This window comes from Callithrix jacchus, chromosome 19 (assembly GCF_049354715.1).
Source record: "Callithrix jacchus isolate 240 chromosome 19, calJac240_pri, whole genome shotgun sequence".
Classification (NCBI taxonomy): Eukaryota; Metazoa; Chordata; class Mammalia; order Primates; family Cebidae; genus Callithrix; species Callithrix jacchus.
In genome coordinates this window covers 23,342,051-23,356,729 of record NC_133520.1, presented here as the reverse complement: position 1 = coordinate 23,356,729, position 14,679 = coordinate 23,342,051, and the positions used below count along the sequence as shown (strand labels likewise).

The 14,679-nt window shown below is 50.3% G+C and overlaps 1 protein-coding gene across 15 annotated transcripts in view; it reads right to left on the bottom strand.

The window, feature by feature from the left end:
• The window catches only part of TMEM63A (transmembrane protein 63A), a 36,228-nt gene that overhangs the window by 3,696 nt on the left and 17,853 nt on the right, over nucleotides 1-14,679 (bottom strand). For 10 of the 15 annotated variants that reach the window (XR_013529798.1, XM_035280936.3, XM_017966488.4 and 7 more), the window contains 11 exons: nucleotides 12,585-12,665; nucleotides 12,273-12,396; nucleotides 12,036-12,169; nucleotides 10,655-10,792; nucleotides 9,166-9,319; nucleotides 7,226-7,332; nucleotides 6,970-7,056; nucleotides 5,895-5,957; nucleotides 3,351-3,513; nucleotides 2,383-2,488; nucleotides 489-656 (listed from right to left, as the gene is read on the bottom strand). Coding sequence is in view for 13 of the 15 variants with exons in the window: in XM_035280936.3 (XP_035136827.3) it covers nucleotides 489-656; nucleotides 2,383-2,488; nucleotides 3,351-3,513; nucleotides 5,895-5,957; nucleotides 6,970-7,056; nucleotides 7,226-7,332; nucleotides 9,166-9,319; nucleotides 10,655-10,792; nucleotides 12,036-12,169; nucleotides 12,273-12,396; nucleotides 12,585-12,665 (1,325 nt within the window). In the remaining 2 variants the exon portion in view is untranslated. The remainder of the gene's footprint in view (nucleotides 1-488; nucleotides 657-2,382; nucleotides 2,489-3,350; nucleotides 3,514-5,894; nucleotides 5,958-6,969; nucleotides 7,057-7,225; nucleotides 7,333-9,165; nucleotides 9,320-10,654; nucleotides 10,793-12,035; nucleotides 12,170-12,272; nucleotides 12,397-12,584; nucleotides 12,666-14,679) is intronic. The other 5 variants (XR_013529799.1, XM_054248074.2, XM_078356723.1 and 2 more) reach the window with 1 other exon arrangement.

Here is a 14,679-nt window from a genome sequence, read left to right as displayed (position 1 = left end):
TCCCGGCCCTGGGCTAGGTAGGATGGACACTCCCACATCCCCAGTCTGACCGGGTCAGACATGTCTTTTCCCAGGAGTGCCAGTTTTCCCTCCTCCATGTCCCCACCACTTCCATGCCAGGAGGTACAGGGAGCTGGGCCCATCCACCACCCACAAAGGGCAATGTGGATTAGCTTCCCCATCTCCTCTGGGTCAGTCCCTGCACAGCTGATAAAGGCAGTCTTCTCTCTAGGGATGCATGGGACAATCGACCAGGCCTTCACAAGGGTTACACCTGCACTTGGGCTACCTTAGGAGCTAGGCTGTCAACACCACACCCAACCAGCCCTGACCCCCAGTATCATGTTTTGATTGGACGCCTAACTAGCCCTTACTCTGGGCACCACATTCTGACTAGATGCCAAGCTGATGCTATGAAAACTGACTGGCTGCTGTGGATGCAGGGATGGGAGGCCAAAGGCTGGCCCCAGGTTGGAAGGGCTGCTCACCCAGACGCAGGAAGGAAAAGAAGTAGAGCCAGAAGAGGCACAGGATGGGGGCTGCCAAGGCCTGATTCACAGCAGCAAAGTGGATCTCCTTCTCCAGCTTGGCTGGGAGGTAGACGAAGTAGAGATTATGCCGGTCCACCATGTGCTTGAGCAGGATGTAGATCAGGCCTGCAGGGCATGGGGCTGTTAGCTGGAAACCTCACGGGGTCACAGGGGTGCCTCTGCCCTCTTCCTTTTAGGGGCTGGGGCTGCTGCTCTACTGCTTGAACACAAAATGAGGCATCCTGCACCTTTGGCTGCTAGTTTTTTCTCTCTCCTACCTGCTTCCTCATGTGATTCCAAGGGCGTTGCGGTGTCTGTGATCCTGTCCCCAAGGAACACTAACATTCCAGGATCGTCTTGGAAAGAGGCTGTTTCATACTTGGATGCCTGGCCTCAGTTTCTCCACAGCCCTTCCCATGCTGAGACCCCAAGTATGTCAGTGCTCCGACACCCCGCCCTCATCAGTCAACAGAGAATGAAGCCCAAGGGTCTTACCCCAGTGGTGGCACAGGAGCGCACAGCAGGAACCACCAGAAGGTGGGTGCTGCCTTTTCTATTATGCCAGTTTTTTGTTGTTTTTGAGACAGAGTTTCATTTTTGTTGCCTAGGCTGGAGTACAGTGGTGCAATCTTGGCTCACTGCACCCTCCACCTCCTGGATTCAAGCGATTCTCCTGCCTCAGCCTCCCAAGTAGCTGGGATTACAGGCATCCATCACCAGGCCTGGCTAATTTTTTGTATTTTTAGTAGAAAGAGGGTTTCACCATGTTGGCCAAACTCCTGACCTCAGGTGATCCACCTGCCTTGTCCTCCCGAAGTGCTGGGATTATAGGGGTGAGCTACTGCGCCCAGGCCCAGGTTCTTTTTGGAAAAATTAATTTTGTTTTGAAAGTGTTAATACTGTAGATTTTTAAAACGACACAAGAGCATATACAGAGAAAACTAAAACAACTTCTCCCCCTCGTCCTCAGCTATTACTGCCAACAGTCTCTTGGGTTTTCTCTTTTCTTCTAGTCTTTCATTCATCTGCCAGTTCCAGATGGTTTATTTCAGTGGCCAGGACCTTGGCCTTTAAAGTCAAATAGTCCTGAGTTCAAATTCTGGTTCTCCTGCTTACTAATAACATATGAAGTTCTTCATCTGTGGAGGAGGAATAGAAACAAGACCTGCCCTGTAGGATGAGGTGAGAATTAAATGTGGTAACCCACGTGGAGGCAACCATCTGCCAGAGTGAAAGCAGCACAAGAGCTGTGACTGTGACTATGGCACTGTCTTACTTGCTGCTAAAGAAATCGACCATGAACGACGTGGTCAGCGGGCAGAGAACCTCCGACCAGAAGTACTGAGAGAGGTCCTAGCTGGAGCCAGTGGGAGGAATTCATTTAAAAATGAATGAGGCTGGGCGCTGTGGCTCATGCCTGTAATCCCAGCACTTTGGGAGGCCGAGGCAAGCAGATCACCTGAGGTCAGGAGTTTGAGACCAGCCAGGCCAGCATGGTGAAACTCTGTCTCTACTAAAAATACAAAAAATTAGCCAGGCATGATGGTGGGCACCTGTAATCCCAGCTACTCAGGAGGCTGAGGTGGGAGGTTGGCTTGAGCCTGGGAGGTGGGGGTTGCAGCGAGCCAAGATCATGCCACTGTACTCCAGCCTGGGTGTCAGCATGAGGCCCTGTCTCAAAACAGACAAAGAAAGAAATGAATGAAATTTGGTGTCACTGGATCTTGGGCAGCTTGTGGTTCTTGTGACTATGGTTTTGGGAACATCATAACACCCTGGTGATAGCTGTCTCTGAGAGGCTTGCTGCAATCAGCCGTCCACGTACCCTGGGACAGGCTCCAGGGCCACTCACCAAATGGTGCAATGATGGGACAGGTGATGCTGTAGGCCATGATGACAGTGAAGACACACAGCATCCATGCATACATGGCTCCAAACTCGTACTGGAAGGCCTGGTTCTGGGAGGAGGAGGTGGTGAGCAGCTCGTGGGCTTGTTCCACCTCAAACACCCTTTTGTGCTCTCCAAGTGGTGAGGGGAGAGCAGGGTGGAGGAGGGCTTTGGAAATAGATGCGTGGCTCCCCACCTCCCGAGGTCCTTCGTATCCCTCCCAGCCGCCCCACTTCACTCGGCGCACCCAGCCTTCCTGAGGCATAGTGATGCGTGTTTGCTAGTGCTCCCTTTGTTCCGATCCTGTCCACCCAACAGGCGTTTGCACCCCTGGAGCGAAGAGGTGGTTGGAGGATGAACTGTAAGTGAGTCCACGAGATTCCAGCCCTTCTAGGACAGGATCTGGGCCAGCTTAGCTCATGCCTCTTTGAGACAGGGATACTAGCAGTGCCCAGCTCCTAAGGGACTAAGGATGAAATGAGGGAATGCAACACTTCTCCCACTTTCCTCGCACAGTGCCCACCGTGGCAGAGAAGAAAAGAGAATCCCACACCCTCCAATTTAGGGAATCCTGGAATAAATGCCACAAGCCAAAAATGCCTTTGACATCTGGGGTACGACTAAGAATTTACGCAAATGGGTGCGCAGGGAAAAGGAGTCTGTTGGTTTGAGTTGTTTGTATGTGTGCGGTCAAACTGTTTCAAATGCCAGAGTCCCAGGCTCTCTCCTCTAGCCTGTGAGCTAGAGCAGAGGCTGGAGGCCGTGCCTGCGTGGGCCTGGGTTTGAGAAGCACTTAGCCCAGTGCCCACCCTAGTGGGTGGCTGGGTAAATGCTATCACTAGTGGGGGTAGTGGGGATGAGAGGATCTCAGGTCAGGAAAGGGGGACAGGGTAGGGAGTCAGAGGCACAGCCCTGGGCCCAGGGGAAGGCACCTGCTTGACGTTCCTGCGGTCGGCAGCCGTCTTAGCCATGATCATGCGGAAGGTGTAGAGGATGAGGCCCGGCAGCCGCAGCAGCTCCATGCCGTTACCGATGAAGGCTGAGGCGATGACATAGTTCACAAAGAAGGCGCCCTGGTCCGGCAGGAAGACGCACCTGGGGGAACCCGGGCCCAGGTCGGTGAGCTGAGAGCCGCTCTTGGAGGGAGAGTAGGGGCCCCTAGGCTGGGCAGGAGCAGAAAGCCCCTGGAAGGGCTGTCAACTCTTTCCTTCACTCAGCACATATCTGGGAACACATCTGTGTGCCAAGCACCCTTCTAGGCCTTGAGAACAGAACAGTGCCCCAGCCCCACCCACTCCCTTGAAGTTCACATTCTAGCTGGGGGCACAAACAAGCAAACACACACATATTCCATATGCCAGGGTGGCGAGTGCTGCAGAGGAGATAAAGCAGAGAGGGTTTCTACGTTATACAGGGGTCGGAGGAGCCTTTCTTACTAGGTGATATTTGTGCAGAGATGTGAAGGAAGTGAGGAAACAAGTCATCCCAAACCTGGGAAGACAGGATTCCAGGAAAAGGGAATAACATGTCAATATAAGTCGCCTGAAGAGGCTGAGGCTCAGTGGCACATCCAGTAAGAACAAAAGGGCAGGTGGGGCAGAACAGCAGGGGGCTGGTGGAGGCAGGAGACAAGGCTGAAAGGGGCTGAGGGCGGGCTCAGGGCAATGACACAGATAGTTGCTGTGTCATCCCCATGCAGGATGAGGGTGGTTGTGATGGAGGTGGTGAGATTCTCGATCTACTTGAGAGAGAGAGCGGTCAGGATTTGCTGATAGGCTGGGTGTGGCATGGCAGGGATAGAAAGAAAATGAGGTGAACCTCAAGGGTTTTGCCAAAACAATTGGAAAAACATCATGGAATGGGGAAAGTTGTAGAGCAGCAGATTTGGGAGTAAAAGTCAGGAGTCTGGTTTTGGCAGGTAACATCTGTGGGACCCAGGCAAACTCCAAGTGGAGTTTCAGGTGGGCAGCTGGGTTAGTAGCCTGGAGGTATAGGCTAGAGACATAAATGTGGATGTTGTCCATAACAGTTAATTCAGGAGCAGTCTCAAGGCACGGAAGCTGTGGGTTCAGCTGTGGTCACCTAGAGAGGCAGTGTGGACCCAGAACTGGGGGCTGAGCCTTCAGGCAGCCAAAATCTAGAGTACCCACCAAGGAGGCTGAGAAGAAGATGCCACAGGATGAGAGAGCCAAGGCAGAGCTTCGAGGAGGAAGGCTGGGAAAAATGTGTCAGATGTGGCTGACAGACCACAGAAGATGAGGACTGAGGTGGTCACTAGATTTGTCTATCTGAAAGTCACTGTCAACCTAGACAATTGCTGGCTGTATGTACGTGTGTCTCTCACAGCTGCCAGCTCCCAACTCATCAGCTTACTCAGCAAGAACTCATTTAAAACAATTCACCCCATCCTTACAGGTAAGCACATTCTTTTAGGAAAGTCAAGCCAAGCTTTGGGCCTATATTAAGACCTAACATATAGTCTGTAGGGGCTGGGGTTGAATCCCAGCTCTGTTCCTTAACTGGCTGGGTAAACTTGGGCAAGTTATTCAACAGCTCCAAACCTCAGTCTCCTCATCTGTAAAATGGAGAGAATACTAGTATCTTCCTCATGGCTCGTTGTAAAGATTCAGTGTCAAAAAGATGCATAAAGCAGTTGGCATACTCCCTTCTTAAACAATAGCTATTACTATTTTTTTTTTTTTGAGACGGAGTTTTGCTCTTGTTACCCAGGCTGGAGTGCAATGGCGCGATCTCGGCTCACTGCAACCTCCACCTCTGCTGGGTTCAGGCAATTCTCCTGCCTCAGCCTCCCGAGTAGCTGGGATTACAGGCACATGCCACCATGCCCAGCTAATTTTTTGTATTTTTAGTAGAGACGGGGTTTCACCATGTTGACCAGGATGGTCTCGATCTCTTGACCTAGTGATCCACCCGCCTCGGCCTCCCAAAGTGCTGGGATTACAGGCTTGAGCCACCACGCCCGGCCAACAATAGCTATTACTGTTAAGTGGGCGTGGTACAAGTTTAAAATATTAACAAGAATACATCAGCAATAAGTTTAATTCTACTGTGGCAAAAATAATCCCCAGAGCCCAGAGGCATCCTGGTTGCCGTGTGTAATTATTATTCTCCTTTCCCCGCTCTCTGGCACCACTGAGACCCAGAAAGTCCTTCTCCCCATGTGACTGTGTGCTCAGTAAGTTTCAAAGAATGAATGAGACAACTGCTAATTGAGTTCTGGCCTAAAATATTAACCACATTTCTGCAAGTATAGCACAAAGTGGGTCAGCTCCCACAGTGTCTACCAGGAACCTGGCAGGGTGGTGGTGAGGCCCCGAGCGCTGCTGTCTGGGGGAGGCACAGGCCTGTTCGGAAGCATAGACTATGACTGCCCCCTCCTGTCCCACTGCAGCCCCAGCCCCTGTGGGACTTTCACCCAGGGCCATGGCTCCAGAACTCAACTTGGCAATACTCACTCCAACCTGATGGAGGCCTCCGAGGAAGTTTTGTCAAACAGCCACCGGAAGAAAAAATCTAGACTGAAAAACAAAGAAATCCCCTAAGAGTTTATTTCCAGCCTTCCATGTTGTCACTACACAGGCTTTCATTTTCTTTTGCTCTAAACACAGGCCAAAACTTGAGATCGACTTTTGTTCTCAGTGACTCCAGTTACTGCGGCATGACCTGTCACGGTCTAACAGAAACTTCCTTCCTTGAGATAAACAAAGCCATGATGAGACCCTCCCTTGATGGAAGGTCCTTGATAAGTTTCATTTTTTTTTTCTGAGACGAAGTTTTGCTCTCGTTACCCAGGCTGGAATGCAATGGCACGATCTCGGCTCACCGAAACCTCTACCTCCTGGGTTCAAGCAATTCTCCTGCCTCGGCCTCCCGAGTAGCTGGGATTACAGGTATGCCACCACGCCCAGCTAATTTTTGTATTTTTAGTAGAGACGGGGTTTCACCTTGTTGACCAGGATGTTCTTGATCTCTTGACCTCGTGATCCACCTGCCTCGGCCTCCCAAAGTGCTGGGATTATAGGCGTGAGCCACCGCGCCTGGCCGATAAGTTTCATTTTCTTTTCTTTTTTTTTTTATTTTGTAGAGATGGGGTTTTACCATATTGCCCAGGCTGGGACTCCTGGGCTCAAGCAATCTGCCCACCTCTGCCTCCCAAAATGCAAGGATTACAGGCATAAGCCACCGTGTCTAGCCACGAAATTTCCAAGCTTTTTCTTTTTCTTTCCTTTTTTCTTTTTCTTGTTTTGACACAGTCTCATGCCTGTAATCCCAGCACTTGAGAGGCTGAAGTGGGTGGATCACCTGAGGTCAGGAGTTCAAGACCAGCCTGACCAATATGGTGTTTTCTTTTTTAAAGAATAATCATATTGCCAGAAGAATCAGTGACAAGCCCACTGCATGCCAAGTGGCTGCGACAGGCTTAGATATTGTTAGAGGTTTGCTTCTGCTACCAAACCATTTTCATTCTCCTAGGGACAGTGCTCTCCTGATATGACTGAGTCTGAATTTAGAGGAGGTAGTGGCATATACCTGGTGAGACCCAGGGAGGGCAGGATCAGCACCATGAAGATCAAGAATATGTAGACTTTGGTCATCATGATCTGGTTTTCCCCCGACCTGCAGGAAGTCAAAGGTGAGCACTTGCAGTCCCCAAATGCTCGAGGTACCCCCAGTGAGGCCTCTGCCATGTGCCCATTGCCTGAGAAGCTGGGGGAAGGGTGTGGACAAGGGAGCGATCAGAGACATTCTTCTTAGGGGCAGGGCCTCCGGGCTCCGGGGCACTCACTTGGTCCAGTGGGACTCCAGCAGTGTAGAGTAGTAGACAATGGAGGGGAGCAGGGCCGAGAAGGACCAGAGCAGGAGGGTGGGGAAGAACTGGCTGATGATCGGGTCCTAGGAGAAAGGTCCACGGCAGAGAGAGTCATAGAGAGCCGTGGCCCACATGGCTCTGAGGCCATGACCTATTAACATGGTCACTCAGGGGACTCCCAGGGTAGAAGTCTGTCACATCTGACCCCCAGAACCGACACTGTGCCAGGAACAGAGTTGGTACCATAAATGTTGACTGAATAATCAGTAACAGCACCTTATATTTGTAAAGCTCCTCACAGCACAGCAAAGAAAGCAATTTCACATACAACTAAACTCCACTTATCTGACTAACCAGATTAAATAACCTTCTCTGTTTCCTATACAAAACCAATGACTGATCCCATGGGAAGACTGAACACTGAAGGCCTGGAGTCCTGGCCGGGGGTGGAGGGGGCGCTTCGCCTGCCTGCCTGCCTGCCTGCCTGCCAGCCAGCCTGCTCAGCTCCCATTGGTCCAGCTGCCCCATATCAGGGCTCCACTGTGTGTGTCCACAAGTCTGCTTTTGTTACTGTGATTACATGATCTGATTGACTTAATACTTTCACTGATTAGATGAACATAAAGTAGAGAGAAATTTTCTTTGAAAACTAAGTTGGATACTTTGGCAGACTTGATAAAAGTCAATTTCTAAAAAAAGATGCTGTTAATTAGATAAGAGTAAATTAAGGATAAAAGATCAAGGGATATAAGATCTAGGAAGTTTCTATATTCAGAATGGCTCTGCACAAGTATCTAAATTCTTCCTTTGCTTTAAAGAAGCCAACACTGGAACCACGAAACAATGAAATAAGGGTGTGGTTTATGTAAAATGGACAAAGGGGAGCTCTCATCAGCAGATTCATCCTGAAAAGAATAGGCCAGTCCCTCTATTAAAAGATTGGCAAAGGAATGCATATTTATAATACCTGCTTTAAATCTTAAACAAAACTGCTGAATTTATACTTAGGTAGCTTAAAACTGTCTATGGAGTCGAGTCAGGTAAGAGCTTCAACCACACATCAGTTCATTGATTATCATGACAACCTCATGCGCTATATAATACAGCGTTTTAACTTCAGTTCTTGGATGAAAAACTGAGGCTCAGAATTCATCAGATAGGGAATGGCAAAGTGAGGGCAAGGAGGCCCTCCTGCCCAGTGTGCTTTCCCAGAGAATGATTAACCACATGCAAAGTGAAATTTAAAAAGACAAGACATTTAGGGAGATGGTTCGGCAAAGCTGCTTTTGAGAACCCAGTATCTTTTTGAGTAGATGCCAGTTGAGGGAGCGTTTAACTGTTATCTCATTGTTTCATCTAAGATTTTTGAAAATAATTTATAACCTATAAATAGTTTTATAACAAGGTCATTAGCAACTAAAATGTAAAGGAAATAATTTGTGTTCCTGCCACCCTAATCAGTGAAGCTCTTTTCATTCCTTCCTGTCCCCTCCCGGTAGTGTCCATGATAGAGATGCCCCACTGGCACATCCCTGCTTCTTCAGGAGCCCTGCATGGGAGCCACAAAGTCTGCACAATTTTTAACGGATGATTAACATTCCACCAACCTGAATATACCTCATTTAACTCAAATATCTCCACCATTGTTTAAAGTCTATTAAAATATGTATGCATGTGTGTGTATCTGTGTGTGTGTGTGTGCGCGCGCGCACGCGCGCGTATGTGGCATTACAATATAGACATTGTAATAAATGTGCCCATGCCCGCTTAGAGGTTAAAAGGAAGGATGTGAACTCAGCAACTTGACCCCGTGGTTCCCCGCACACATCCCACTCCTGTCCCCGCTTCCTTCCCCACCCACCAAGCCCTCTTCTCACCAGCCCTCCTTGGAGGGGCCTTGCAGAACAGTTACTCACATTCAGCGCATGGATGGGTTTGGTGACATTGAACTTGTCCATGGTGGACAGGATGATGGAGGGTGTGGTCAGGAAAAACAGCCCCAGGAAGAGGGTGAAGTTGATGCCCAGCCACTGTAGCCACCAGCGGAGGCCCTGGATAGAGAGGTTCTTCCTGCAAGGGGAGAGGGGACACGGGTCCTTAGGCTCATCTCCCAGTGCTCATGGCTTAGGTGGATCAGGTCAGATTTAGGTGGACCAAGAGACTAGCCTGGGGGCAAGTTCTCTGCACTGACCTTCAGCTACAGAAAGGCGAAATCTTAGGTCCCTGTGAGCTCAGAGGGAACAAAGGCTATTCTCTCAGATGTGGTTCACCAGCTAGAGTCTGGGGGCCAGAACATACCCAAAGAGACGGCACGGGCACCCAAGCAGACCAAATAAGGCTCCAGCATGGCACTTATTTTTTCTTTTGTGGAGACAGAGTCTGGCTAAGTCACCCAGGCTGGAGTGCGGTGGTGTGATCTCAGCTCACTGTAAACTCTGCCTCCCAGGTTCAAGCAATTCTCCTGCCTCAGCCTCCCATGTAGCTGGGATTACAGGCAACAGGTACCATGTCCAGCTAATTTTTTTGCATTTTTAATAGAGACAGGGTTTTACCATGTTGCCCAGGGTGGTCTTGAACTCCTGACCTCAGGCAAACAGCCTTGCTCAGCCTCTCAAAGTGCTAGGATTACTTTCGTGAGCTTGGAATTTCTTAGACACATCTGCAATGCTTTGTGACTAATAACACATTCTTCCCAAGGGGACTGTGGTGCAGGGAGGAGGAAGGCAGGGACAAAGGATCGAAGGCACAGCTGCAAGGAGCTGAGGCAGGGCGGGACAGGCAGCACACTGGGGCTTGTGCTGGGTGCCCTTACCCTCAACACAGTGCTGGAGGCTCACCATGGCCCCCGTGGACACAGCTCAGCTCACCAGCATGGCTCCAGGCTGACACTGGACCTAAATAAGTCTCTGCACAAGCCACATGCAGCAACTGAGCATTTGAAATGTGGCTAGTATGAATTGAGAGGTGCTAGAACTGTAAAATACACACCATATTTTGAAGACTAAGTGTGAAAAAGAGAATGTAAAACATGTCACATTTTTCAAAAATTGACTGCATGTTGAAATAACAGTTTGGATATACTGGGTGAGATAAATTATTAAAACTAATTCCAACTGTTTCTTTTTACTTTTTTAGCATGGCTAAGTAGGAAACTTAAAATTAAATGCAGAGGTGGCATTATATTTCTGCTGGACGGCACGTGAATGCCAGGGAGGAACCCTGGCAGGAAGTGCTGGGCGGACACCCCAGCTGGGCCACACTGAGCACATCATGGCATCACGGCCTGGAGAGTTGCAGATGTGTGATCTCCACTGACTGCCAGGTCACAGCTGTGCTCCAGGTGACGGGCAGCTCCCACCAGGAACCCAGGCCTCCCTTCCATGTGTCCCTGGTCTAGGAGCTCACCAGCAGATGTCCTCAGGATCAGCAGCGAAGGTGACTGTCCACTTGGAGGTACAGAGCTCTCTGCTATGGGAGGACGGCTGGGGCTCACCTTTGCACTGAAGGCTCTGACACTTGCAGGCGTTGAAATCTTTCAGGATGCTGCCAGGAAATGTAGAAACAGCCAGGCCCCGCCTACTCCGGTGACCACACAACATGTGGCAAGTGGGGACTGAGTAGGAGTGGGAGGCAGTGGCACAGGACCTTCGCTTTGCTGTCATTAGTGTATTATAAGTAATGCTATGTAAGAGGCGCCATGCTAGCACACTGTGTGGAGAATTTTCTTTAATCCTCGAACCACCCAGCAAGAAAGGGAGTACTGTTCCCATTTTACAGATAAGGAAACTGAGGGCAGCACACCCCAACACACTGCTCTTCCACAGGGCCATCCTCCTCTACTCTGCCTGTTAAGCTGGAGCTCTGATCCAATGCTACTGCCAGGCCAGTGGTTCACCTTTTCTTTCTGTCACTTCTTCCCCAGGCCCAAGGGTAGTGTTAGACCACGTTACACACTGCCTGTTCCCAAACTTCCCTCCTCAGGGCTCCCACCTTGACACTCACCATCTCAACAGATCACAGGCTTTCCTCCTTTAGCCTCCCATAAGGAGCCCAGCAGCCCCCCTTCTGCCTCAGATGCCTTCCCCTTTCCTCCTGCCCCAGTGTCTGCAGGAAGTCCTGAGTGAGTCCATCCTTAGGGTCACAATGCCGGGGGGCAGGTAGGGCAGGGGGAGGGGCAGTGGCTGGACCATCTCCTTTCTGCACCCCTCTCCCGACCCACCCCCTGCTGCTCCTAAGGCGAGATGACACACAGATCCCAGGCATGAGAGCCCAGAGCCCCATGCCAAGGGCCACTGTGAAAAGCCACTCCCCAGTCCAAGCTCTCCACTGCAGTGAGTGCCCCAGCATGCCCCAGGGGTCTTCCCCACAGCTTTGCATTTGTGGGAACCGGGGGAGCCACAGACAGAAAGATCTGTGGTCCAGGGCAGATGTCTGGAAGGAGGGTGTCTCCGTCTCCCCTGGGGGAAGGCTGGCACACAGAGCCCACAGGATGGGTCCAGGCCAGCAGGGAAGAGCCAGCAGTGAGGCCAGGCTGCATCAACTCGACAGGGTCAGCCAGAATCACCCACTCCAGGGCTGCTGCCCATATTCCCACCACCTGTCACACAAACATGGACTGGGCTTGCTGAAGTGAGTGTGGGTGGCTGAGGGAAGAGAAGGAAACACCACAGATAAATCCCAGGGATGGTGGGTGAGCAGTACCATCTCTACCCAAGAGGGACAGTGAGTTATCTGGAGGGGAACACGTAGTTAGCCAAGAAGGGGCCTGGGTTGTGCCCACACTCACTAGGTGGCCATGGACTTCTCCTGGAAGGTGACGAAGGCCATTCCCAGGGGCTGGTCCTGGACGTGGAGTTCTTCCTCTGTGATCCTCTCCAGCAGCCTGTCCTTCATCTGCGTGTAGTAAGAGATTGCATCCTCCTGCCAGAAGATACATCCCATTGGGATGACATGGCGCCATCCAAGTGTCTGGAGCACCCCCATGCCAATGCCTGCGCTCCCAGCCGAGGAGCGGGACCCGTACCCACTCACAGCCCTGCACTTCACAGCAGCAGAACTGGCCACAGGGCTTGGGGTTGATGAGGGTCTGCCGGCCTGTCTTCACCTGCAGGTTCCTGTAATAGGTCAGGCTCTTCTCTGTCTTCTTTCTGCAGAGGTGGGAGCAGGGGCATACACTTCAGATTCATAATCCTGTGGCAGGGACCCCCACACCCACAGTTCAACCATCAGCCAAGGGAGAAGGAGGAGTCCATGGCCGCCCTCCTCCCTTCCTCGCTGGGAGATTCGAGGCCAGCAAGGAAGGAGTGGGCATCTCGCAGGCCCACCCACCTCTCACCTCTCCTTGCACAGGTAGATTAACTTGGCCACATTGTAGCACAGCTGGACGTCCACCACCTCACACGTGGGATACGCGTCCCTGTGGCCAAGGAGAGAAGGAGGCAATAGACGCTGTTGAAAAGAGAACCCCAAGGAGGAGACAGGCCCAGGGATCCAAGGGAAAGGATGGCGGAGTGATCTCACTGGTGGTTTCTGTGCCAGCGGACATCTCTCTTCTCTTTGTCTTTTATCCTCCAAAAGGGGGAAATTTTGAAATTTATACAAAGAGGGCTTTTGTTTTATTTTGTTTAGAGACAGGGTCTCTGTCACCCAGGCTGCAGTGCAGTGGTACAATCATGGCTCACCACAGCCTCAACTTCTGGGCTCAAGCAATCCTCCCACCTCGGCCTCCTGGGTAACTGGGACTACAGGTGCATGCCACCAGGCTGATTTTTATTTTTTATAGAGACAGGGTCTTGCTATGTTGCCCAGGCCAATTTTGAACTCCTGGCCTCAAGTGCTCCTCCTGCCTCAGCCTCCCAAAGCACTGGGATTATAGGCACGAGTCACTGCACCCAGCCAGCTTTAACAGTAGAAGCTAACTGCCTGGAACTGACAAGTTTATACCCACTTGGCTTGCAGTCAGCCGGCACTTCTCCTGGGGAAAAATGAACATATCACTATCCCCTCTAAAGAACCAAAGGAACAGATTTGTTATTTGTGCTAGGTCAGTATCTACCTTGAGCCACCACTGAAATCCTATTCAGGTAGGCTTTTTGAACGTCACAGACTTTTCAGAGGGTCTGATGAAAGCAAAGGACCCTCCAACCAGAAAATGTTTACACACATATTAACCAGCAAGGCCAGGCATGGTGGCTCACACCTGTAATTGCAGCAATTTGAGAGGCTGAGGCGGGTGGATCACTTGAGGTCAGGAGTTCTAGACCAGCCTGACCAACATGGTGAAACCCCACCTCTACTAAAAATACAAAAATCAGTGAGGTGTGGTGGCGTCCACCTGTAATCTCAGCTACTCAGAGAGTGAAGCATGAGAATTGCTTGAACCTGGGAGGCGGAGGTTGCAGTGAGTGAGCTCACCCCACTGCACTCCAACCTGGGAAACAGAGTGGACTCTGTCTCAAAAAAACAAACAAACAAAAAAAAAAACCCCGGCAAAATACATCAATGTATTCAATCCTCATCATAACCTGTGAGTTTTGTCCCCATTTTACAGATGAGTAAACTGAGGCCCACAGAGGTAAAGTGGCGTGCACCAAAGATCACACAGCTAGCGAGTGTCTGAGCCAGGAGGTGAATACAGGCAACCCCGGCTGGTGGCCACGGTGCAACACCCCCTCACCATATGTGCAAAATTATACATACAATTCCAGAGGATTCAGAACCATGTGAATCCCTACCTACCACCTCCCAGACACTGTTCTAGGTGCTGGTAACAGGGCCTGGATGTGCTTACATTTTAGTGAGAGAGAGAGCCCATAGGCATGTCAATCATGAAATTAAACAGGAGGACAATTTCTGGTCCCAATAAGAGCTGTGAGGAAGAAAACTGCAATTTAAGCATCCCTGTTTGAAAGGCAAATTCATACATCAATCCCTACAACTGCAACAGTGTCACTAAAAGGCCTCCTAAAGTAGGGGAAAGCATGAGTCGTGTAATGTTTCTGAGAATGAGGGGACTCTTTTTCTCTTTAAAGTTATACATTCAGTGGAATTACTGTTACCAGATGTTGCCTAGCAGGCAACTTTAGGGAGTTGCTCCAAGGAAACAGAGAAAAATGATTCTGGTATCGAGTATTTACATATTAGTAAATATTTCTAAACTATTTAGAGTTTCTGAAGAAGTTGTTCAAATTTTAAACATTCAGTTTACGATTCTGTCTAGTAATTTGCTTAGCAAGTGCTTTCTTCATAAACAGTGCAAAGTTAAAGTATAGCCAACTCCTAGTTCATGCAACAAATTAGTGGCTGCCGAATTGATAAGGAATGAAGAGAGGCCACGCGTGGTGGCTCACGCCTGTAATCCCAACAATTTGGGAGGGCAAGGCAGGAGATTCACTTGAGCCCAGCAATTCAAGACCAGCCTGGGCAACAGA